General features: G+C 42.4%; 1 protein-coding gene across 1 annotated transcript in view; it reads left to right on the top strand.

The window, feature by feature from the left end:
• Window positions 1-26,589, top strand: part of LOC107271703 — a 112,320-nt gene that overhangs the window by 40,273 nt on the left and 45,458 nt on the right. The window contains exon 2 of the mRNA XM_015748005.2: window positions 13,489-13,574. Within this exon, the coding sequence (XP_015603491.1) occupies window positions 13,496-13,574 (79 nt within the window). The 5' untranslated portion in view covers window positions 13,489-13,495. The remainder of the gene's footprint in view (window positions 1-13,488; window positions 13,575-26,589) is intronic.

The raw sequence follows: 26,589 nt of genomic DNA, 5'->3' as shown, positions 1-26,589 counted from the left end.
AGTACTGTCGGTGCTGCTATTAAGACGCAGTACTCCACCCCTAGTTCTCTCTCTCTCTCTCTCGCTCTCTCGTGTACCAATGCTGGTGTACTACCACCGCGTCTCCTTCAGACTCCTCGTCTTCCTTCCATCCTCGCTCAACCGCTCCCGATCGATCTGCCCTCTACAACTTCACAAGTCGACACACCGACCGAACACCTCTTGCCTTTCCACCCATCCACGTTCCTGCTCTCCGCAACACCTCTGCCTCCTTACTATCCTCGTTCATACTTCGTACACCTATACGAAAGCTACCCTTACCCGTTAGCTGGAGGCACTTTATCTCCGTCGAAGACACCTAGAGCCACGGGAGATGACTGCAGGCCTTCGACCTGGCGCTTAGACGCTCCAAATGCCTGACGAGCTTAATGCCAGAGGCAGCAGACACTGAAAGTCAAACCAACCAGTCTGACAAAATTTTCAAACCCGTCGACGTCCTTGAAACAGGGTCTTCGGGGCAAGCCCGGTTATGGCCTTTTGGAGGAAACTGGATACTTTTTCATCTGTCACTTATATATTGTATTTATAGAAGGGAATAAGGAACACAGTGGACCAGACTTTGTCAACGAGTTCGCATTCAAATTTCTTGAATATACAACCCCCTGTACGAATCGTAAATGGAGTATGCCTTACGGAAGGATGAAAAGTTCTCGGGATTATTCTCATATGTAACAATGGCCATAATGCTTGACTGTAAAAAAAATGTTTTCCTACGACCGATATATTATTCATGGGACCTCGAGTTTGCAATTCGATCGATAGATCTGAATGGGGAATACACTCGAGGATGTGTTTTCTCAGGCGTTTTCGAGTCTTCGAGACGTTTGCGGATTTCGCGGTATATATAGTATTCATACGTGTATACTTGTAGCTGTGCTTATATATATATATATATATATATACACACAATGTATACATAGCTCTATCTATCACCTACTACACCAGTGACGCTTTACTCGGTGGACAACAAACAAGTGGCCGATTTCACGTCCGGTCTTACCAGTCGACCACAGAGTTTTCCCGATGACTGAGCTTTACCAGGCACCCTCTTTCCCAAAGCTCCCTCTACATCTATCCTCCCTTTTCAACCCTCTCAGCCTTTTCCACCTATATCGCCTTCCTCTTCTCCCTCTCTTGGTATACCACTTCTTTCTCGCGACAAACCTCGACAGCCTTTCGTCCACCTTTCTTTCTTTTACTTTTCTTTCCTTCTTTCTGCAACCACCGCGCCCGTTACAAAAGTTACAAACCTTCGGTACTGCCCTGGGACGTCCTGGAGTATGGGGATAGGAAAGGCAGTAAGGGGTGGAACACGGAAATACGGAAGGAGTAGGTAGGAAAGTAGCCCAAAGAAGCCAAGAGAGTCAGGAGAACCTCAGAGATATATAGGCGCGTACTAAACTTCTGTCCTTCCCATCAATTTCACCGGCTAAGAATCGCGGAACCAGACAATTCCGTTGGCCTCCGCCCGTTCTCGTTTAACGGTTGCCCCGGGCTTCATTTTTTGTCGACTTCTTTACTGGCTCTTCGCGTTTAACAAATTTTCTGGCGATATAGTAACAGCCGTTGATATAGAAACCATCTAGAGTGTAACCATACGGTGAATATACGTATAGATCTTTTTACGTGTCTTGTAGAAAATTCGCAATAATTTTTAGGTTAAATTTTTTAATAAAAAAAAAATTGTTTCTCAGTTTTACGCAATGCTGATTTTAATAGCTACCACGTGAGATTGTACGAACGAACAATTTGTTACAGGTTCTGTACACTTGGATCATATGTATCCCCTCTGTGTTCTAGGAAAACAAGGGTGCAACTAAGGTCAGTCTAGTATCTCGCATGTCCTTAATTACTTTGTCCTTTACGAGTTGATTTAGGACCAGGGCTATAATGAAGTGTGATGTTCGTTAGGACGGATGTAAGCGTCTCAAGTGTCTCCCAAGGGAGTATTCCCGCAGGTTTAGAACGATCAAGTTGCCCCTCCAATTTCATATTTGTTGGTTATAAATTTATAATATAAAAAAAAACAGATAAAAATATATAAATGACTGTATATATATATCAGCCTCCTCGCAGGATAGTATTATCATAAAAGTATATCATATTTAACTGAAGAAATAACCATATCTTACTACACCGTGGCAGAGTCAATCAAAGTTTGCGTGTCGAAGTCAACTTGATCACCTTGTATACGTAGATTATAGTCTTCGATTCACCCCACGGGATTCATCCTTTCCCCTCTAATCAATTGAGTAACTGCGTTAGATCACAGGACGGGAACAAATTTACCAAAGTACTCTTAATAGCTGCCCCAGCCTTAGTCAAGGAGAGCTACGATTCCTCAAGGTTGCTAGAGGCTGATTGCGAAAGGATGATGTGCATGGTATACCTACTGATTTTCTTAGTTACAAAACCCAGAGATGAACCAGTCGGTATCTACGTACTCAGCTCAATTACACGTGCCCTGTCATCACTGACTATGCGCGCTTAATCGATAAGCTGAAGTCTCTCCTGAAAGGGAAAGTGGCTGCTCCTTCGAGTGGCAACCACAGAAAGTCAGGAGCCATTGTCGTTATTTCCGATAGACTTAGTCTTGCGCGTGACTATACCTACTGCGTAATTTCATCTCGCGTAAAATGGATTTTCACTAGAAAGACAAGGTGGTACAGAGATTGATAGGGTGAGAGGGGGAATACCCTATCCTTACTCATGCATCATTCGTTTACACTTATCCCATATCTGTAGCTAGCCATCTGCGGATCCATTTAGCTAATCAGTCACCGTTCTGTACTTCTTTTCTTTCTCTTGTTATCTATGGAAATTGTGTTACGGAGACTGTGCGAGAGAAGAGAACACGAGAGAGAACGAGAGATAGTGAACCTATCGAGAAAACGTTTACAGAATCGTTTGGAAAATTTCCTACGGCCGAGCACGAAGTTCCGTATGCTCGTATACCTAAGGTTTTTCCCAAACGAAGTTAAGAGGGTTGGGTTTTCCGGCGAAATCCCCAAGGACGTTACAGGTACCACCTGTATTCTGACATGAAGGTGTATTTTCAGGTTGAGACGTTTGGGTCGCATGGGATCGGTATAGGAGGCAGGGAAATCAAGTCGTACACGTTACGGGGGTTGGTTATAGCTTCCGGCAGTGACATTGAGACGTGACGAAACATCTAGAAGCCGTTTATGCTGTCGAGGGCTTTTCCAAAAGTTTTCCGAACATCGACCAACCTGAAGTCGGTGATTGTTTTAAATGCGACAACCACTCGTTTTCAAGACCAATTAAAACTTTCCTTGTCCTCTTCTTCCTCGACTCGCTTAAAGCACCCTTTGCTCTTTCATCTTTCTCTCTCTCTCTCCCGCCCCCCTCCCTTTCTCTACCTCTATTTCTCTCTCGCTCTCACTCTCATCGACTCCTCTCGCCTTCTTACCTACATCTAACTGAACTTCGTAAGCGCGAGAGTTCACGCGGACGCGATGTTTGTCACATTACCGGTACGGGTGAGAAGTTAGCAACGATGAAGAAGACATCCCCAGTTCAAGTAACTTTCGAGAGATGCAACTTTGCGCGTCCATTCCCTCGGAGGAGTTCTCGTTAATAAATATCCCACGACTTTCCGGCTTACTAGGAACCCTCGCGTAATTCTCCAGGACTCGGCAGGAGGATTCTCTCGACTTCCTGAGTCTGCCGAAAGGCTAAACGAGAGGTGGCTTGGGCAGATGGATATACCCAAGTAACAAAAAAAATTATGTGGTTCATATATGAGTTTGAGCATATATCGACTGTATGCAAATCATATATAAACTGCATATATGTATATCATACCTAGACTATATATACGAACTTAAAAACTAAACTCGTAAATAGTTAATAAAATTTTCTTGAAACTTTCAATAACTGACGTTTTATTTTTTACTTGGGTACACATAACCTAGATACACAGGTATACCAAAAGTCATACCAAATTTTTTCGTTGTTTCTCAAAGATTTTCTCAGCCAATATTATACTAATATACAAAAGCGTAAAGTACATTGTATTACGTAAAATTTTCCAAGAGATTTTTTTTCAGCCTCTTAACTTGCTCTTTAATTACGCTATGTATATACATGTTGTGACGACACTTCTTAACGGTGACGCACAAATAAATGGCACCGCGAGAAATAATTAATGAAATACTAAATTATTGGGGGCCAGGTATAACCAGAGTTACACCGCTGTCTCCTAAGGACACCCTGGCCAGCTTTTATGCAGTGGGGTCCTGGGTCTGGGAGACAATAATCAAAATCTGAAAATTAGGGAGGTTCACTCTAAAAAAAATTACTGGAAACGACAAACTATCGGAACCAAAATCCGGGGACGGATCCGATTTATTTTAAATAGTAAATATAAGAACAAGATGGTGAAATACAAATGATAAGTACAGAGAACTGATCGAGATGATGCATAACACCCTGGGATATTTACCCGAACGATATTATACAATAATGTTCCCGCTGGAACAATGCAACATACGATACGATATAACAAACGGTACGGTAACGATAATAAGCGGTACGATATTGACTCACGCACCCATGTGTTAGGGAGACGATTCCGCGAGACGTGGACTGAACGGTTAGACACAAAACCGGAAGAATCGAAATAATGAAATGGCTCCGCTAGCCGCCTCGCGATCTTCAATTGTTTTAACGATCCCGGTAAAATAGATCCTGGCATCTTGCTACGATAGGATGGCTGCAGTGCCGTTTCCGGAAGGCGGGGATCACGTCCACCTCTACTCCCTCGATATTCGGCGTCACGCCGCTTCTGCAACTCCTGTATGCCCTTTGCTTCTGAAGACGCTCGCCGCTTGCTTCGCGTAGTTGAGCCACCAGGTTGTGTGCTCCGGTCTTGACGTCACCTCTCCTCGACAGCGCTACGCCAGGCCCGTAGTTGGCTCTCTCTCGGGCCCCGTCTCAATACAAATTGTGTAGAATCCTCTCGGATCCGCTTAATAAACTCAAAAACAAACGAAACGTTCCCCACAGGGAAATAAATACAAATTCTTAAAATAAAATCAGTCCAACGCCACGCGAAACGCTCCGCAACCCATCCGGCCCCACGACGAAGCCGTTTTCGCCTAATTTTGTGACGTGCATCAAAATGCCACGTCACAATGTATTACCGCTCTAAATATAGCAGAACAGTATCTGCCGCTTTACTCACCGCTCTCCACCAAGACTATCGATATACAGATTTACTTTAAACGCTGAAATATTGCCAGGTGCTGGATATCAGCTTCAGACCACCGAAATGGGTTCCATTCCTTTCCGGCAGCTGACTCCGGATTAACCGTCCGAGAGGGTTCTTCGGATAGCTGACTGTGGGGTATTAAGGCGCGTGCCGGTGCGCCCCTGATATTGCTTTCTTCAATTTGCAACTCGAAAGCTAGGACAGGTCGAAGTTAATTTAAACTGGCGGGCCGCGTCCATGTATTACACGTACTACTACGTCGTGCCGTTACCGCGACGCTGGCGCTGGCGCTGTTTTCCCAGCGTGGCGCTAGGCAGTACTATTTGCATTCGCGGTAAATCAAAACCAAACGGGCGAATCGATGACGAATCCGGAGGTTTCGCCGCATGTTGTCGGTATTTTGCGGTTAAATTTCGGAAGTTCTCCACCCTTCCCCTATTTCGCCCTCCCTTACTTCCTACAAATCTCTCGATTACAAATCCATCGATTTCCGGTTTATCGGAACGACGAAGTTTGACCCCTTTGCCCATGATCGTGTCTCGGACTGGTCAAAGTCTTGACCACTGCAGAAACTTTTTGAAAAGCACTGGGATCCTTTATAAAACTTCATTGAGCGGCAGTAGTCACAGTGTTTTCGAAACTTGAAGGTACCTGTAAATAAGATATATATATATGTATATACTCCACCTTGTTTACGTATCAATTACTAGAATCCGTATATATATTTTTCAGATACTATATATCTGCGTATATAATGGTTATAGGTTATGGTTGCCATAGTTCGACTATCTGGCCATGTAGCATGATTTAAAATGGTAATGAACAATTTTGATGCTTGTCAATGCCATCTTCGTTGGAGGAGAGGTAGGCTGAAATTAATCATGAATAATTCAATATTATTTCACACGCTTGTAACTCGCAGCAAGATGAACGGTGTGTACTCGAATTCACTCCATTAGCGTTATTTTACCCAGGAACAAGATCAGCCTTGCATAAATAATCGTACAGGATGTCATGACTTTTGTAAAGGATCAACGAAGACAACGAAGTAAAGTTGAAATTCATATGGGTTTGCATTGTCACTTGACAGAGTCGATTCGACGTATCGGTAAAATTTGAAATCGAAATGTTGACTCGCGCGACTGTAACGTGTTCTCAACCGCATCTGATGTCGAAGAGTTTTCCATGAAGGAGACAGACTGACACAGTGACAATAGGTTAGCGATGATTTCGCCCATTTAATATTTAACTTAAATATTCATAAGGAAAATGAGGGTCGTTACGAAAGTGAGATCAGCTCCGATGAGCTTTCCTTCGATTCCGATCAACGATTCTGGATCCCTTCAGGATCCATAGATTTCACCGTACCTCGAGATTTGGGTATCAGGCGATAGAAATCGACGTGGTGTCTTGATAAAAGTGAAATTTTCAAGAAAAAGAGAAAGTTCGGGAAAAGATGAGATAGGAGCTAACAATAAGAGCAGACTTTGCTAACGTTAAATTCTTCAACGCTAAATAACTTTTAAATTACTTTCTACCCCTGTTGTTAGGGCTAAGATGTCCACGGTACGTCATCTGGCATTTTCGCAAGAACAAATTCGTGGAGAACTTTGACTTTATCGTTCTTTGAGAAAATATGTTCAACTACGTTTATTCATACCTAACGGCAATTCGTTCACCGACAACAATATTAACACAGTGTCAGCTGGTAGGGTAAAACTTTATCACGCTTTATGCAGATTGACATTAGCGCAGCGCCGGCCTACGGTGTGTATTTGGGTTTCGACTCTTCTGCGCAGCAGCTTTAGATCCCCATAGGATTTCAATGCCTGAAAGGCATACTTGGACGGTAAAGGATCAATGTATAACAATATCGTTCGTATAAGAGGTAGAACTAATATATTTAGGAGATTAAATGTTTACGTCCTGTTATCTCATAAATCATTGTTAAATCTTGAAATGATTAATTTCACCCTTTGTCGTGCAATCTATCAATATGGTTTATTCACTGACATAACGTTCGTATGAAGTGGTAAGATCGAATTTATAAGGATTACTCGATAATCGATATTACTATAGTAATACAGATACTAGCGCACAGTATAGATATTAGATTGTGGCTGACGACACCCTTGTACCAGCCACTGCATTGCTAGACGCACCTGATTAATTAATACCCTTGGTGCGGCGATACGACTTCAACGATGACCCACTTGCCGTTAAGTACGCCCCAAAATTTTATTCAAACGGAAATAAACACGGACTTGTAAACCAAAAAATGTAGAAGTTTCATTGAAAAATCGTGATTTCAGCAAATGCAGAAAAATAGCAAGGGAATAAAATTCAATCGCACCCCCTTTGCGATGCGTATTTTGATACGGCTGCCGTGTCGACTTTTTATATACGTGAGAACCGTGCTAATTAGCGCTAGCTCGTTCGCTAATCACCCTTGCCGTTTTATTCGATGAAAATTGCTGAGAGAGACTTGGCAGTATGACGGTACCCAAGTACAAAAAATTGATGGATCATATATGAAACACACATGAATCATACATGGATTTGACGATGTATGAATCACATGTGAACCATATGTAATATAAATATGTGAATTTCAATTATTGAAAATTTAGACAAAATCTAATTAATCATTTACGAGTCTACATTCGACTTCATATATAGTTCATATATAATTTACACAAGATCCATACATGACCAAATTCATGTATGAGTTATATATATACAAATATATTTCATATGTGAATCGTATGCTTTTTATTTTTACTTGGGTAGAGTCAGGCTGGTAATTTGTATGCAATTTTCTATTAGGATCGAGTAGAGGTCATATGTCCCAAGACCGAAGCGCGGTTCTCCTAACATATCGCGCATAAAGAGCTCGTTGTGATCATCGAGAAGAGGTTTTGGGAACAGGATAATACGGTATAGTGGTTTGACAGGTTGGTCACGATCACTTCCGTTCTATCCTCTGGCTGAGCCACGTTGGTCGCTTGGCAACCGCAACCCCAAAACATTACGGGGGGCGAGGGAGGCTTAATGGATACATATTGATATCATTTGTACAGCCAACCTATCCAGCTTTTGTTCCCTCGTATTCCTTCACATCCTCATCCTCGTCCTCATCCACCTGCTTCCTATACACGACTGTACAGACCAAGTAGACACGGACTGCTTTCAGAAGCAACTCAATCAGTGTCTTTTGCGAAATTTAAGTCCCTGTAAAATGAAAAGTTTCGTCCCTTCTGCTTCGGCCTTTACAATAAAAAGCTGTTCCGTTTTAGATCCAATTCATTCGGTGCAATGGAATCGCACCAATGGCTCCACCTTGGAAATTTACTCAGGATTCATAAATTTGCAAAAAAAATTGTCCAGCGATTTCACCCCGATCATCCTTGTAGACAATATATTTATTTCTCAGCAGTATAAGCCATACCTCACAGTAATTTGTGTAAAACAGAAATCTGCGTAAGGTCGATTTTCTCGTGTAGAGTGGGTGCTTAGCATTAGGGTCAGATGATGCGGTGTGTATGGGATAAAGGGTACGTGGGGGAGTCAAATTGGATCAGCCGATTCCGGGTCGAGTTATAAACACGAGCTTTCCCTTCTATACGTTCTCCCTCTCTGGTTGTCTCTTTCTCACCCTCCCTAACAACCCCTTTCCATAGCTCTCAACCCCTGCCAGTATCAGCAACAAACCAACACCCCCCACTGCCTTTCCCACCTTCACTTACATTGTCAGGATATAAATGAAGTGAGCCGCGTATACAGCTGCCTACATGTCATCATCATCATACACTTGGGACGCGAATTATTATATCCCTTCCTAATAAACACTTTGACAAATTACACTTGCAGACTCCTTACTCTTCTTGGACCTAAAAGTACCAGGGGGTAGTACTCGGGTGTACCAGGGTATCATCTCGGGTCACTCTAATGGCTCTGCACAATTTTTTACATCCCTTAGACTCAGCTGCTTCACCGCCGAGAAAAATCTTCGACGCGACCCCTCCTCCCCCTCTCCTACCCACCCCGATCACTCATGTGCACCATCCGCGCACATCGCACCATCTGCTACTTTAGTCTAGGCCGTTCGGTGCCAATTGCGTCTGGCCAATTAGTGCACATTCGCTATAATGGCTTTAAACGTCATTTTAAATGTTACAGTATCTCTAAGTATTTCAATTTAACGTACGAGCATCCTCGTGAGATACTTGCACCACACGTACCATACTCCGTGGTATACCATACATATACGCGTATACTTTTCTACATACAAGATACCTTTGAAGTCACGTTCACAGCACGCTCATTTTTCATACATGCATAATTGACAACGATAGTTTCCCTTAACGATAAACACTGGTACGGTCTTGAAAGTTAACTTGTAAGATGACTTAGTTGACAGTACAGTACAGTGGATAAAGTATAAAGAGCAGCAGCGTATCAGGATAGTTCGTACATTTATGCACGCCCGATATCACAAGGATATACCTAGGACGTCACAGGAGAGTCTTAAATTGTTTTTCCACCTTGTTGGAACACCGGCGATAGTGCCGAGCATACAGTTTTTCCTTGCGAAGATATTTTCATGTCGAATTAACAATGTTCGCCATGCATCGCTTTATGCTCTCCCGTGTTGTTCTTGGATGTTTTCCTTTCTGGCAGGAACGTCACAGTGTTTATTCGGGTCTTCTCGATGTCCCTGGGCTATCGTGGCTGCTAATACTATCGTGCCTATAAATAGGTATATCTATATATTATACACTATACAGTTATACTGTGTGTCACGTATGCTTTCATATGCTCGGCTCTCGCACGGACATCCCAGTACCCTTCCACGCCGCCATGATTATATCCCGAGTTACTCTCATGCGGTACAGTTACATCAATGGGGAATCGGTTTATTACAATGGACGCGGTAATAATAAATCACTCGGCGAAGGCCCCTTATCTCCACAACAATGTGCGACAGAACTATTACTCGTCAGTGTACCCGTCGCTTGTTTCCCAGGCAAACCCACGTAGACACGGGAGAAGCAGTACCCACAATGTACTGCGGCGACCAATGTGCCAGCTACTCGACGGACTATGGCACAAGTGGCGCTCAATTCCATGGCATAATGCCATAAAGAACATTTATCACACACAGATTATTACGTGTCTACGAACGGGAGGTCGTTCGGAGTCGATAAAATATTTGTTAGATTATCTTTGCGCGAAGGCTGTCCAATTTTAAGACACGTCGATTTTTAGTCAGCAGTCGACTCTAAGGTTAATCGTGTTAGCGTTCTTTACGTCATACCTTTTTTACTCAGGAATTCGCGTATACGTAAAGGTCTCGTAAGGATGGGTCATCGGATTTACGAACATTTAAAGGGTGCATCTGGGAAATTGATGGCGTTAAAGTTTATAATGCTTTTAGTTCCAGAGATGTCAATTATGGCTGCCTATAAAATCTGTAAACTCTATTCGCTTCGTAGAATATTTAATACGAGTGTCTGCCGCGTTGAGTCATAAATTTCTTAGACCTTACCAGTTTGGAGTTATCGATTATCTCGATGTATATACATATACATATATATATTACACAGGACTTTTCTTAGAGATTTTACCTGGACAAGACAACCCTTTTCGTGCTTGTAATTATTTCATAGTGCTTTACGACCTCGTTTGACTTCACAGCAAATGGTATACCTTGACTTAATCAGTGTCTCGAATCGTTTTTAATTATGACATATCTCGGGGAAATTATTTTTGATAACCCCTGCATACTGCTCCAGCATCCCTCGGTATTGTTACTAACTACGATGAATCCGGAGAGAGAACTAGGATTAATCCCAACGCAACAGCACAATATACACTGGATGTTTCTATGAAGCCGCACGGAAACGAGCAACGTTGTTCGATTGGGTAGTCGCTGGTTTTCCTTTTTTCTTTTTTCCTTTCCTTTTCTGCGCTTACTCCGTATCGCAGAGATATACATATTTCAAGCAATTTACAATTCTGTATACATTACAAACAGAATGGCCATTATCGTTTTGGGTCGGAATGAAAAATATTAGCTGTTGCTATCTTTCCCCTAATTAATTGGCTGTATACCGAAGGGCGTTTGCACAGTAACAATCGATTCGCGGATTTTAACATATAGATACACTATATAGATCCAGTAGGGATGCTGTGTAGCACACTGCACGCACACCCTGAACGGAATTCAAGATCCATTGTGTTCCTAGTTAGAGATTGGTCGGATACTGTACTAGTAATAGTCGAGCTGCGATATACAATCAACCCTTCGCGAGAAATCTGTATATTATTTTCTATAACCCTTATACTACCCTGTAACGATGAATGGGAATTGATATGAATTTTAAAATATTTCCTGCAGATACAATTTTCTTGATACATTTTATACAGTGAAATTTTGTGACAACCCTCGGTGATTTACCACTATCCCCTGAGAAATAATACTGATAAGGGATGACTATCTGGCTTTGTGTAATGAAAAATAAAAGACCATAAGAAAAACGTATATATGAAAGAACATAATTGGTAAACGTTAAATGGACATGCAATCTATATGAGTTTGTAATCATCCCTTAAAATTCAAGATGGCAATCGATAGGTATCACTGCGTTCGAAATAAAATTATATTTTTGATAAAAACGCACAGATATCAGAATCAATTACAGAATCGTTAAAAAATATTTAAAAATTTTTCATTTAGTCTCGAGCGGTATGGACGCTTGGTATAATTAATCGTAACTGTAAACGAGAATCATGGGATTTTATCGTAGCGAATATAATAATGACAGTACGTGAGTATCGAATAAAACGAACATTCCAGTAGAGATACGTGCTACCCATTACTCGCAGCGATGTACATTAAAATAGTTCAATGAAATGAAATATTCTCGGTTTACAATAGTAATCATTATTTCTTTTTACTCAACGATCCCATGATTCCTGCATATCGTGTAACAAGTTACACGAAAACAATCCATCCAAATTTTAATCTACTTAACGAGAATCGATCATAACTGGAAATATTTGTGTACATCATACTTGCGCCTCTAGATATCACATTACCATCGACTCTACCGATGTTCTAAAAACAATACAAGCACGTTGCTATATTCAGAGAATTATAAATTTCATTAAAAAAAAAAAAGCAGTAGCTTCCCCATATATTCATTTATTCAATTTTTATTATCCCCTTCCCAGCTATAATTTATTCAATGGCCGCGCTTACGCCCACCCCCATTTTGCCACTATTATCATACACGTTTCCCCATATTACCATATCCAAAGTCATAAGTCATAACTTGCCTGAGGTCACTGTACATATAATATCCATCATACATGGTTTGTACGTTGAAATGCTCGGACGGTCCAGGAAGTGGTGTTAACAGTGATCATAATCGACGACAGCGCGACGTCATTGACATAAAAGTCCGCCACTAGGATCATCGTACCGGAAAGACGCCGCGGATACTAGACTATATACGATGTACAATGTGTGTAGAAAGCAGTATACAGGTTATGGGTGTGTATGGAGTATATACCTATATACTTGGAAACAAATATATATATATGCTGTATCTATATGGGTATTGTAAGCATATAGGTATATAGAATGGAATACGGTGGCTGCCAGCCTCACATGGCTATTTAGGAAAAGGAGAGGTTGGAAGAAAGCAGAAGCCGGGACAGGCGGAACGGTTGGTACGGGTGGAACATGGGGTTCAGGGGTGGTGGTTAAGGGGGTCGTGACTGGGTATGAGGTGGGTTCGAAGTAAGGGAGATAGGAATGCCGTGAAGCAAGAAAAGATGCTGGGGGCGATGTGCTCCGCCATTCCGCGAGATGATGGCGAAGCACGGGAAAGCCCAGATGCGCTTGCTTGCGAAAAGCCAGACCATTGACACCGAGAGAGCTCGGCATTGTTACCGCACTTGCTAATAAAGAAAAATAAAGGCACCACCACGGATATTAGTTGCCAGCCCTGTAAGGTACCTAGCCGGAGTTTGCCGTCGTCGTCGCGACGTCCCAGCAACCTGGTACTATACCTCGGAGGCTCCTATATCCTTTGGCAAGCGTTGTTATATGTATACCGTATGCTATTGTGATACCAACCCTTGGTAAAATTATTCCTTAAAATGGACGTGACGTGAATTCGTAATGTGGTCTCTTCTTTTCTTTGCAGATTAAAGATGAAGTGGCCGCTGATCTTGGTCTGGTTCCTCTCATCGAGTTCCAGCATCCTGGCTGCACCCACCGAAGAATCTACCCGTAAGTTTACGGTCCCTTTTGATATTGCTTTTCTTTTTTTCTTATCTTATCCACTCCTCTTTTCTCTGTGGAGACACCTTGTATGCTGAATAAATTGAGCTCCATTGACTCGGAGCGAAAGCGACAGTGAGATCGTGGAAAATTCGTAAGGAGTATGGTAATTCAAGTTGGTGTCTGTAGTTTAATCGTTAACGAGAGGGAGGAATGTTAAAGACTAGTAAGAGGCCTGGATATCGTTTGATGCTCGTGAAAGTATCGTCTACAGGTGTATACATCGAAGGGACGCCAGCCTATCATTTGAATATAACGTTTCCCTCCTTTCCATAATCTACATTTAACGGAGTGTAGATAGTCAAATTAATCGTTCGCTTTTCAGGAAGATAAACGCGGAAACAGGTCGCTTTCAATGAACCTTACCAAGGGGACTCACACTGTAGATCGCCGTACCCCGGTAACACGTAGTGTAAACAGATAATGCCGTTCCGTGACGATACCCAACGTTCTCTCTTCGCGCCCTTTAGAACTTAAACCCTTCTCAGGGCCGTTTCCTTCTACGCTTCTACTTTGTCCTATACTTTGAAGACTCGAGCCATAATCTGCGGAGGCTAGTCCGTGGAGTTTCGCTTGATTGACCATACAGGTTCTCTCTATTTCTCTCTGATGTACATAGATGTTGTTCTCTCTAGGATTTCCTGTAGCGTTTATCTATACGTTGATATATCTCTTATATCACTCCAGCCCAGTCTTGAACCTTCCCCAACGTCGGGCTTCTCTATGTCCACCAACGACAACTCTCAAGCTCACGCTCCGGCGCACCCCGAGAAACTTCGATTTAGACGGTGGCATTGTGGCCGGGAAAGTGGCCCGACAACCAAAGGAACTGACATTCGCCCAAGATTAGCCGAGCCACCTCTGAGATTTTCCCTTCCGGATTAATTGGGGCTTGGTGAAATCTTGACTTGAGATTTACGAGCGGCAGTTTTGGACTATAAATGATCACTGTCGCAAAATCCGTTGTTTCATAATCTCTCGAGCTTTGTCGTCGCGAGGGGTGTGCCCTCGTCGCATTTTCTCTTTTACATGTTTCCTTCTATGCCATTTTATCTTTGATTTTCCTTTCCATGCTTTTTCTTTTTATTATTTTATTTTTCAAGAGTTTCGTGTAATTCCCAATGCCTTGTGTATTTGTTGGTTATATCTCGTGTATCGCGGTTCGTGTGAATTTACGTGTTCAGGTCACGTGATACGTACTGAACACTCGTTATAGATCAACGCGATTTTTTTCGCACTGTGACAATTTTTCATCGCCGTACAAAAATAGCTACATTTATGGCAACAGTGTATAGCGTTATCTTGATACTAGTTCACGTAGCTGCTACAGCAATCAGGTTGAAATCATGAATCCAAAGTGGGTGTAAGGACCACCGCGTCGTTCTGCCTTGGGCATTATGGTAGCGAATCCACGTAATTTCGTATATTAACGCGGGCATTAAGCCAGTGTAAACGAGTGGTTGAATGGATTCCGTAAGATAAAATCTACATTCGATAAAACTCCCCCAAGTCGCTCTCTGGCTATCCTTCTCGTAAATACACCCTTATCTCCTGCACCGGCAACGAAGGTTGTCCCTCATCCTTTTTTTTCTCTCTATTCATTCTCTCTCTTACTCTACTTCGATATCAGCATCGCACCGCATACTTTTTATTATTACGGTGTACCCAATATCGAACATCGCAGATATCGATCTGCTACCAGTAATTCTACTTCTCCAGAAACCCATCAAATTCAACCTCGAGTCCGTTTATCCATGCTTGACTCGCATAAATCTACGAATACGCAGTCTTTTCGATGATTAAGGGTAGCAACCCTATATCTATGCTCACAACAGACCTATAACTTATGACATACATAGATATAGATGTTTATTGGACACTTTTATTTTCTCCACGCCACCGAATCCCTATACACCCTTCTCAGCTCTCGTGCCGAGTATAAAGAATCCATTCGTCGACAAGGGTAGTTTTGCGATTAAATTCTACCTTGTTGTTGCTTTAACGGTTAGGGGCTGTTTTTCTCCGTATATGAGAATCATCAGGCTTGGGGACAATTAAAAAACAGAAAATTCACCACACTACATTCCTGGCTCTATACTCCTCAACCCTGCTGGGCTTTCATCCCCAATGTCAAGGGGGTGCAGGTTGGGCTGGTAACCTCAGAGCAAAAACACTTCCATTCTCCTGGCCATTTAGGTATAGCCCTCTCGTCGCGCGCCAGCTGAGGTATCCCTTTACGCAGCCCTTTGCTCGCTCCACTAAGTGTAAAACCCAGAAACCATTTCACCCTTATTCTCTTGACATCCTACTACCAGCTACTACGAACTAGCCACTGTACTCTCCTGGTCTCTTTCTTTCTTCCTCCCTCTTGTCTTTCTCCTACGTATCTTCTCTCCTCCCAGCCCACCGGAAAACCAGAGCAGCGTGTTTGCTACCGAGGGCACGGGCTTTTCCCTCGAATAACGCATAACTTTCTACCCCTAGGTGGAATAGCCCTTATCTGGCTACCGCAGATATGCACGTTCTCTGCTTCCGATAAGGGCGGCATGACGCTGACATGAATTTTCACTGCGCGATTTCGTGATCGCCTTGTTTTATCGTTAGCATTGGATTAGCCGATACCGTCACGGAAAATGGCGATATGGGTAACCTATATCAGCGAGACATCGAAAATCAAATATTCACAATTTAATCAATAGTTTTGTCTATTTACAGAGATCCAGACTATTTTTTTAGTTGTATGCACTTGTCCACTAGAATAAAAAAAAATAGAAATTGTGGTATGCAATAATTTAGTAAATTTAGTAAGAGATCGGTCGAAGGTTGATTTGCCCGAATAATTGCATTTGACATAAATAAAAAGCAATATCAAAGATTTCCCATTGTTCATAGCAGCAAGGTGATGCTGCGTAAAATGGTAATGTATTAGACGCGAGAATATTATTTTATTTAGCTGGTAGGGGTGGGGTGGGGGGGATCGTAATCCCTTAATACCAGAAATGAGGGTCAAGGGGGAGAGAGAGTTAATCAGAGTTAAAGTGAACGAGCAGACGACACTGGTAATTAGTAAGGTCTGCTAAGTGGATTTCAACAGTATAGAGTGAGAAAGGGTGTATAAGCTGAACGAGTGGAAGAACAAGAGTAAAAGAGGTCCAGAGGAGAACAGAAGAGAAGTCTGAACAGGATATAGGATAAGTACATAAGAAAAGTAAGAGAAAACGTGGATGAGTTTGTACGCGGTTACTGACCTCTTGTATATAGTATATATATTATATACATGTATATACAAACTGCGTGGTTCATATCTGATAGGATTTTTCCCTTTTCACGATTTTCTCAACGAGTCTGATGATCCGGAAACCGTTTCGCTTCGTAAACGGGCCCGCTCTACATATCAGATACGTAGATCAAAGAGGTTCTTGTATACGATGAAATTGCTAACAATTTCCCATCAATGAACATTTCCATAGATTATACTCTTCTGTGTAACGGCCACGCGCTAATAACAAGGGCAGCTACATTCGCTATTGAAATTTAAAAAAACGACCATCGTCATCGATAAAGCTTTCGATATAATCCTCGAAAGCGAAACGAGGTCAAATACAGATTTTCGTTCATTGACGAGTGCATCGCCGAAAGCACGTAATCTTTTTGGATTTTATTAAGTTCCAACTTACTTACGTCAAATTTGTTTCTTTCGTACGACTCCTATTACGTTGCAAATCCAAGTGTGTTATTCCCTATACTTTATAAGGTAGTAACTTTTTGCACACTTACAAGTGTGTTCTTATTACTGCGTATTCCAACGTAAAAATGACACACTTATAAGTGTGTAAAAAAGTGACTACCACAGAAAGGATAGGGAATAACATACTTTGATTTGCAGTGTAAGTATAAGGGGGGGGGGGAGACTATCAAATCTATCGATGACATTCAGTGACGTCGTTAACTTTCCCAATAAGTCGTCCGAACAGGTTAAAATACTTTTATTCGATATTTCTTTGATGAATACTAAGAGGCGGTGTGTGGCTGAACTTAGCAGGTACTATATACTAAATAGTGAGTATAAGATAATAGTAGGTAGCATGAGGTAGGAAGAGGTAGTGGATAGTACTTCAGAACAGAGTACACTGCCGGCTATATGCTAGAGGAGACCTACTAGACTAGACGTCCCAGATAGTTGGTGCTTTGTATTTGCCCATTAATACTGAACTACCCATCCTAGCCGGTTACCTAGTCGACGCTGAGAAATTAGCGGAGGCGCTAATTGTGTTACGTAACCTAGTTAGCGATGTGTGATCTCGGTAAATCCGAGGAAAGATCCTTGGGATAGTTTTTCGTTCTAATTACGATGGCAAATATGGATACCTCAATACTTGAGAGTCGACATTTGAATTTGCCAAAAGGCATTTTAAGTTTTCCACGTTAAAGAAGACATTCAATATGGTCAGCTCCCATCCCATCCCCAAAGACGAGAGTTAATCGCTAACTTTTTGTATATATCTATATGTACCATTTGCCATTTATCGTAAATTTTTATCAAATTCTTCTTATCGATACCTGTGGACGTTTAATTATATATGGGTCAAAAGTCCAAAATATTAATATTAGCGTAATATTTGTATTTCCGCAAAAAATCCAAATTTTCCCGTGACTCTTCGTAAGTCTTTTCGACAACGCAAAAATATTTTAGTTCCGGGATTATCGCATAGCACGGAAATATTAAAACAAAGCCGGATATTAAAATTAATGAACCGCGAATTTAATAAGCCGTCAACAATCGTTGAAGTCGGGGGAGTGTTTTAAAGGTTCATTTCTACGTGTACACACGTTCTGTATATATATAGACATATATACACATATATATATATATTTACAGTGTAGATACTAGGTCAAGACTTGTTCCCGTAGCACTCAGCATAAATATAAATATGTATTATGCCGCATATACGACTGCATCGATATGTCCTCCCCCTACCACTGCAGAACACCCTACATACAAGAATTGTATATCTATATCTTTTTATGTATGCACATTTATGTTTTCTCTTCCTCGCACACTCCACCCCTTCGCATATGCGCCCGTCTCGTCGACTCCGAGAATCGCTATAGCAACATGCTTTTTGCACTCAGTCTTGCCCAACTGGAGCGCGATTTTCTGCGGTGCACTCCGCGCCGGCTGTTCCGTTGAAAATCAGCCACTCTTCCCTGCAGCTATAGCGCAAAACCTAAGGAAGCATGCTGAGCTGCTTCAACAGTCCTGTCGCTAATTGAGCCGGTAATTAATCGTATTCGTGTATCGCTACGTGCAAATTACCCAATCAGACGGAGTATATTAATTAGTGGCTGAATCTATTGTAAAAAAATTCTATCTTTTTATAATTTTTCTATCGGGTTTGACAAACTATAGACTCCCTTCCATGAATAGTCTCTGTGCAATTGAGGGATGTACTGAGGACCACGGCGATAAGACGTCCCACCAGCGAACGAAAAGCTTAGATATCGAGCAAGGGGTTGAAGAAGGTAAGTCGCTCGGAAGTCCGAGGGTGTAGCGTGAGTACTAGCCTTTATCGAAAGTCTGGGCGACAAACGATGCCTTCGGGAAGTGCGGTTCAAATCGCTTATTAAATAAGAGGAAGAGAGGGCGAAGGGGGCGCGGATGGTAAGAGGACCCAGCGGGCGACCTATTATGTGATTGCTCATTATTGTTTTACGGCTGGGGTCTTTGGGGGTAGGAATAAAACGAAGAGGGAGTAGCTATATACGGGGATGGTAATAAAATCAAAGTACCGATGCCGGTAAGGGTCTTCCTCTCCCACGTCTGATTAGAACGTTCGAGACTCTCGTGTTTGAGATCAGTCCCAGAGGGTGGAAGTGCACGACGGGGTTAGGTACATCGGATAACGTTATTTACGAATAAATTTACATTTCGTCTTTCTCACTGATAGTCACCCTTAATTTCTTCTTGCCGAAGAGGAAACTACCCCCCCTGCCCCATCCTCCTTTCCTTGGTAGTAGTGAAGTATCGATGCGACAACGGCCCCTGCGGAATTGCTTTAGGTAGCCGCTACCCTCTGTTTCACCCTGCAGAGAATAACATAGTGGATTGCGACGTAGTTTACCAAGAGTACGAATGCAGACACGTGCCTGTATATACGTATATCTTCAAAAGGTAAGTACAAAAAGTAAAAGGTAACAGAACAGAAAGGGAACATAAACTTTTGCAAGATGGTTAACAAATACATAGGTAGCTAGAAAATTCTTTGGTCTTTGAGTCCCACGAAAGTCGAGCGTAAAACTTGATGGAAGTGCAGAGGAAGTAACATTTTAAAAATTCTTAAGGAATCCAAGAGAGTTCGTGAGGTTGCCGAAGGCTGACTGGGTAGCTAGTAAGATATATACATATACAGATAGATGGTACCTAGATAAATAAAGATGATAAGATGACACAGATATGTCAGATAACGAAAAAAAAGAAAGACACAAAGAATTCTATATAATCTCAGATTTGATCCCCGAGTACAGAGCTGCTTCATAAGGTATTGTAGGATGATTATCAAGATCAGGGTACACTACTTAGGACACGTATCATGGAAATTGACAAAAGTAACTTCCGAGTTAGGTTGGCATCAAAATCTCCTCCCGTCAGGCTCAAGCAGCCAGGGGTACAAATATAAGGGTGGGTAAGTTGCAATAGCGACGACGGTCGCGGTAAACGAAGTGGAAAACCGTCGCTTACGACGAAATAAATATTCGGATGGGAGCCCTTATAAACAGATAAACATCTCAATAACTCTCGAGGTCGGATATACCTTCCTACCTACCTACCTACCTACCTACCTACCCGCACAGTATCCAACCAGGCGTGGTACTGTATCACAATATAATGGAGAACCCTCACATTCGTCTCTATATCTCTCTACATTCATATACCATGCATAGTATATAGTATACTGATACTTCCATTTTGATGAAGCGACTACCATTGTGCGGATTCTCACGGCTTTTGATCCATCATCCATCCCTACTTAAAAAAGAAGCAAGTATCATTCCGTCTGTGTATAAACGACCATCTTCAGGCTATTTTATGTCTCAATATTTTTCAACCTCCACTTTGAATCATGATGGTCAATCTCTACGTCTTATGTATATACCTTATGACCATAGGTTGAACGTGGTTACGCGATCGACTTTTTGCGAAGACATTTGCCGCAGGAAAGTTTACACCTAGACCTGAAGTCTAGACTTCTGTCTGTGGGTAAAGTTCTCATCTCATGGGGTAGGTAGGTAAGTCGGTAGGTAGATAGATAGGTAGGTAGGTAGCTGTGTCCCCAGCTGCCGAGATAACATCCAATTTGCGCGCAAACCGCTGGATTTCGTACGGCCTCCCCCCTCCCCCCTGCATCCACTTGGCATCCTTTGCAACCTACCTCCACCTACGAGCAGCTCTACGCTTTCAGCTGCTCTCCCCGTTTTCCACCTACGTCCCTTATTCCTGCTACAACAGCCCTTTCCCAACACCCTGGGCTCTCGCGTGAACCTACATTCTCCCGTTTAAAAAACAGAACGCGATTTATCGTATTATATATCCATAGCCGGCGACGTAGCTACATGCATGAATAGGGATTGAATTTTTCGTCTGGCGCCATCAGCGACTTGAAATTAGGTGCTTTCGCATGCTATAAATAATGATGGTATACGTCATTGTTTTGCACTTGATACGAAATAACTTTCTGTACCTGCCAATAGGAAATTGAACCAAGTAACAAGATCTCGGATCAGTAATTTCGAAACGTGACTATTTTTATCAAGCAAGTTAATACCTGACTTGTACTGGAAGATCGAATCGAAGGTGTCTATAAGTTCAACGGATTGAAAGGTGACCGGCTAATTGACGGAGTAAAATCGACCTAACAGGAAACGAAGTACTTTTAAACTGTCCAGTTAGCTTGTTCCTGTATAATTAGCAAGCTCAGACGGCAAAATTCGTTGCTACCCTTATAATACGAGATTCGTGGCAGAAGGAGGTGAAGGGTAGGTTCAGTTTGCAGTGGTCCTGTATTCTGGGCGAGTGTTCCACGAGACCCTCCAGAGTTACCCCCCGCGAGGTTCCTTTAGTGTTAGTCCCTCACGATAGAACGGTTTAACACAGGACCAACGCGCAGCACCCTCAATGGACGCGGTATAAAAGGCGAAGCCTGGAGAACATTTATCAAACTGGATTCCAAGTCGGGACGGATGTGTAGGGACGAGACGTCGAGGTCGAAAGGGACGGTCGGGGAGGTAAAGAAGGTTAAAGACTCACCGAATTATACCGAACAAAGGTCACGTTAGAATTTGTCATGGCAGGACGCTAAAAGCGTGTCTAATATTTTAATATAACTGTCTGCTAAGTTTCCCTGACGGTAATATGTCCACGACTCGTCGGGCCAGGCATGTCTTCTGACCCCATTAATAACGGACTAGTTTATTCTTGGCAGATTGTAAATATAATTAAAAGTCCAGTTTACACAAGGGAACACGATAAGGAACGTCGCTCGTCGTTGTCATCGTCGACGGATTATACTCGTGATGACGCAACCGACGTATAACGTATCCAGTATGACATGGCCACTTTCAGAAGAGTAATAGAGTCGTGGTATAAAAGTACTCGTAAAACTTAAGCGAAGGGACATGGGAGTTGGGGAAAATATCGTGCTGGCGATTCGGTCGATTCGAGAGACGGACGATTTATAAAGGGAAACGTATATCCGGCTTATGGTGGGTACAGAGGAGACACCGGATGCGTCGTAGGAAAAGTCTCTCGTCCCGAGAAAGGAATATGTCGAAAGTTTTTGGCATCTCACGACGACTTCTCGCTCTTCTCTTCTCGACATAATGCTCGATGGCATTCGAGTATCATTTTTTTTCCAGATTCACAGATTTTTCATCCTTTCCACCCCTTTTGATGTCCGCATAATTTTGACACGCGCGGACCCGGGTTCTCTTCTTGTCACGTGGCCCTTTGCAACTTCCCCTCTTTCTCTCTCTCTCCCCCCCCCTCTCTCTCTCTCTCTCTCTCTCTCTCTCTCTCTCTCTCTCTCTCTCTCGTTCTACTGCCGCCAGATGGATGACGAGCCAACGAGAATAATCCAGGCTTCGTGAATCTTAGATACTACACGCCTCAAAGAGTATACGAAAATAAAATGTGATATTTTTCACATGAAACGGTAATAATTCACACGGCTCTTTTCTTCTCGCCTCTTTCCTTTATTCGCCCTTCTTTCTTTCTACTATCTGCGCAGGCGCGATATCCTATCCGCTCTGTTTGCCTGGTTGCCTGTCTAGCTGGCCCGAGGCCTTTTCTACTTGGGGTCCAGTCCGATGCTTTATTGCGCTCTGTCTTGACGGCAGAGCTCGTATAGACGATGGAAATTTAGCGGGGATGATTTTATACCGTGACTTTTATTTTCAAGGGGTTTTACGGATGTACGCACTGACGGAATGAGATACTATTTGCCTTGGTATTTTAGGGTGGGAAAAGCTTCGGCAAAACAATTACGGAAATGTTACCGAGCAGCTTGGAGATATGGAGCGCGGAAGAGAAACGAATTGTTGGACGAAGAGAAATTCGCACGAGTTATAATTTTAACTATACTTAAAGTTTCATGCTGGTAATGGCGTCAGTGTGAAAAAAAAATACACGCACGACCTTGTTAATTTCGAATTCTGCGCCTGCGACATAGATTGGTATTAAATTAATATTTCTGTAAATGATATATCAGTAGGATTTTACGAATAATATAGTGAGAATTTCATAATAGTTAATTCATAAAATTCTCTGCTTTTCTATAAAACGCATAAAGCAACTATTTTCATACAGTGGCGCGACCTAGTTTTCGGTTCATTGAATTTACGCCGACTGAAGGTTATAAACGTACAATATTCGGTCTTCCTATATACAGTGGAATTTCACATTTTAATCTCTCATTATCCGCGGGTATCGTGTCAATATCGTGTGAATATAGTAGCATGCAGCGGGACTGGCACAAGATGTTACGCGACTATTTATCCGAGCTAAAAATATAGAAAGTAATAAGCCACCCATATCGATACGAACCTCAAGCATGAAGTTCATACCACATACTTCGAATATCTCGAGATACTCGGCAATTTATTACCCATGCAATTTCTGTTACGTCGATGAAATTTTTGAGTTTTACAAAATCCAAATAGAATAAAAATGTTGAAATCATTTTTCAAAATTACCTCCCCCTCTTACCGCGTGACTACAAAGTATATCCTTAACCGAAATCAAAGTCACACCACAGTTGAGAATCACTGCACTGAAGTATCAGAAGGTACAAACCGGATGTCAAAGGGTCAGGAGGGCCTCGAGTTGCAGACTCCTGAATTATTTTCTCGCTGAAAATTATTCATAGATCCCCATCCACAGTAAGAATCTTTGTTCCTGCAATTTTCTTCGAGCGCGAACCGACTTTTTTCTTTTGCTCTTCCGGAATGGCACTCCGTCACAATTTTTCCCCGCTCTTACCCCACGCATCCCTTTCGCCCCTCTTTCCTCCCAAACCACCCTCTCGTCATTCAAACAGAAAGAATTTCTTTTCAACGCCTTTTGGGAACCCCTGACTCACCCTAAACCTTCCTGTATCTAATATTTAAACGTCCGACTATACATTCTGCTCTGACCACTTCCCTAACACTGGCCACTTACTTCGTAGACGTCGCTAACAACTATCCGACTACTATCCGACCACATTCCGTCCGCACGATACCAATCTACTCTACTAGCACCAAGCATAAATTTACTTCATTACCGTAACCAGGAAGTTTCTCACTTGACAAATTCAAAGAACAACTTCCCATTCGATCAGAACCACCTATACTATTATTGCTCCCATTGGACTATATCCACAATGTACATCACCCAGACAAAACGTTGACAATGTTAAGTAGTACTCTGCATGAAATTAACTAATAGCATTAATTACTTCTGTCATTAAAAATAAATGAAGTTCATTACATATTAGCATTCCCTATGCCGTTCGATGTCACCCACCCCTGAACGCTCTTTTACTTTTCTCCCTATTCGTTCAAGAAGTAAGTGTTACACGAGGTGATAGACATAGGTATTCCGCGAGTGGCTGCTCTTTGACTCGTCGACAGTCCTGGAAACTTGAGCGAGTGCCCCGCTTCTGGTATACAAGGTCTCACGAGCACGAGGGCAAGTGGCGCGAATGAATAAATAGAATGAATTTAATTTCACTGTTAAAACGGGCATTCAGAATGGAAGAGATACCAGCTGAAATTGAAAATATACGTCTACAGAGTCAATGCCAGCGAGAGGGTGGAAGATGGTCAAAAATGAGACTGAGGCTGAGGTAACGCTAGAAGGCAGAATACTACGGTGCCGGTATGAGCTGGGCAACACGGTAACGCCATTACCGCGCATAATGAATTTATCGTCGGTAACTTAAGTATAATTAATACCGAACTCTTGATATATTGTTTCACCTCTTCACTGTGTAAGGAAAAGGGGTTCAACAGCTATGGTCTACTATATATATATGTATACAACACGGAAGGGAAAAGTGGGCTTTCCAAGAATAATGCTCTGGTACCCTTTCCAAAGGTACGTACCTACCTCTCTCTCTCCTGCCTCCCCTCCCCCTTTCTCTCTCTCTCCCTCTCTCTCCCTCTCTCTCTACGTTATTTACCGTTTCGCTCCAACGCGTACTTCTCCAGCTGGTTAATAAGACCGTTGAAAACAACTTTCGATAACGAGTTTCGCATATTATCGATCCCGTAGACCTGAAACTCAACCATTGTTTTTCATAGTTCAAACTACAGGTCGTAGCTATAGTCAAACGACAGGAGGGCTTTTGACTTTCTTTTCAGGCACCTGCGAAAATATATGAGCTCATACACATGTCAGATAATGCAGATGAGTACCGATATTGGGTAATGTCAATTGACGTCGTATAGGCCAACTTTAAAAACCAAGTAAACACCACGTGCGTTATGACAGATAGAGGGTGATCTCGTATCTCCCTCTCCCTCACTTATAGTAAAGTGCCCTTTAGGTAGCGTAAGTTCTCGTTAGGAAAAGTTCCTGCTAATAAGGCAAATGCGTTCGGGCTAATGGGTTCCGCACCGAAATTGCCTGTAGTTACGACGAATCGTTACCGCGCCACGAACTTTCTCTCAAGAAAGAAATTGACCCTCGAGCCCCGCCATCTTGTCTCTTTCTCCATCCGGCTCGAAGGTCATTTCGTTGAAGATCGTCGAAGATTCCTTGACACTTTTTTTTCCTTTTCCTATCGCCCATTACCTTTGACATGTCCTCCTTACACTTTTTTCGATATCTACTTATGTCTTTTTCTCTTCTTTTTCCGGTTTACCGTCAGCTTTTTTTTCATTCAGCTGCCCGTCGTCTCTTGTTCGTAAAACCGCAATGAACCACAGCGTGATCGCGGTAGAAGTGAGCAGAACTATAAACGAAGTGACATTTATTTTAATCGGAATCGTCCGAGACTGCGAATGGAGTACGAAAGAGAATGCGTGATCTCTCATATAACATATATATGTATATAAATAAAAAAAGAGAAGGGAAAACAAGGGAGTCCAGAGGAGAGGTTGAAAATTACGCGCAACCCCTATCACACCATAGAACGTGTCACGAGCACGCCACTACGCCAAGGATATCCAATTAATTTGCTCTCGTGATTAAAATTAAAAGCGTACGGATGCCGTGCATTCTCCGGTAGACATTCCGTATGCGCGCGTTTCGAGTTCCTTCGGTTATAGGACTTTATTATCGGTCGTTGCGCGGACCGAGTCCGAATAAATAATTCATTTTAGCTAGGAGATTTTCGGCACGCTCGCGTGTTTTCAAAGTTTCGCGGTGACTCGCGACCTCTCTCTCTCTCTCTCTCTCTCTCTCTCTCTCTCTCTCTCTCTCTCT

The sequence above is a fragment of the Cephus cinctus genome, unplaced genomic scaffold (assembly GCF_000341935.2).
Source record: "Cephus cinctus unplaced genomic scaffold, Ccin1 Ccin1_scaffold0080, whole genome shotgun sequence".
NCBI lineage: Eukaryota > Metazoa > Arthropoda > Insecta > Hymenoptera > Cephidae > Cephus > Cephus cinctus.
The sequence above is the reverse complement of the archived record's forward strand: the minus strand, read 5'-3'. Positions and strand labels throughout refer to the sequence as shown.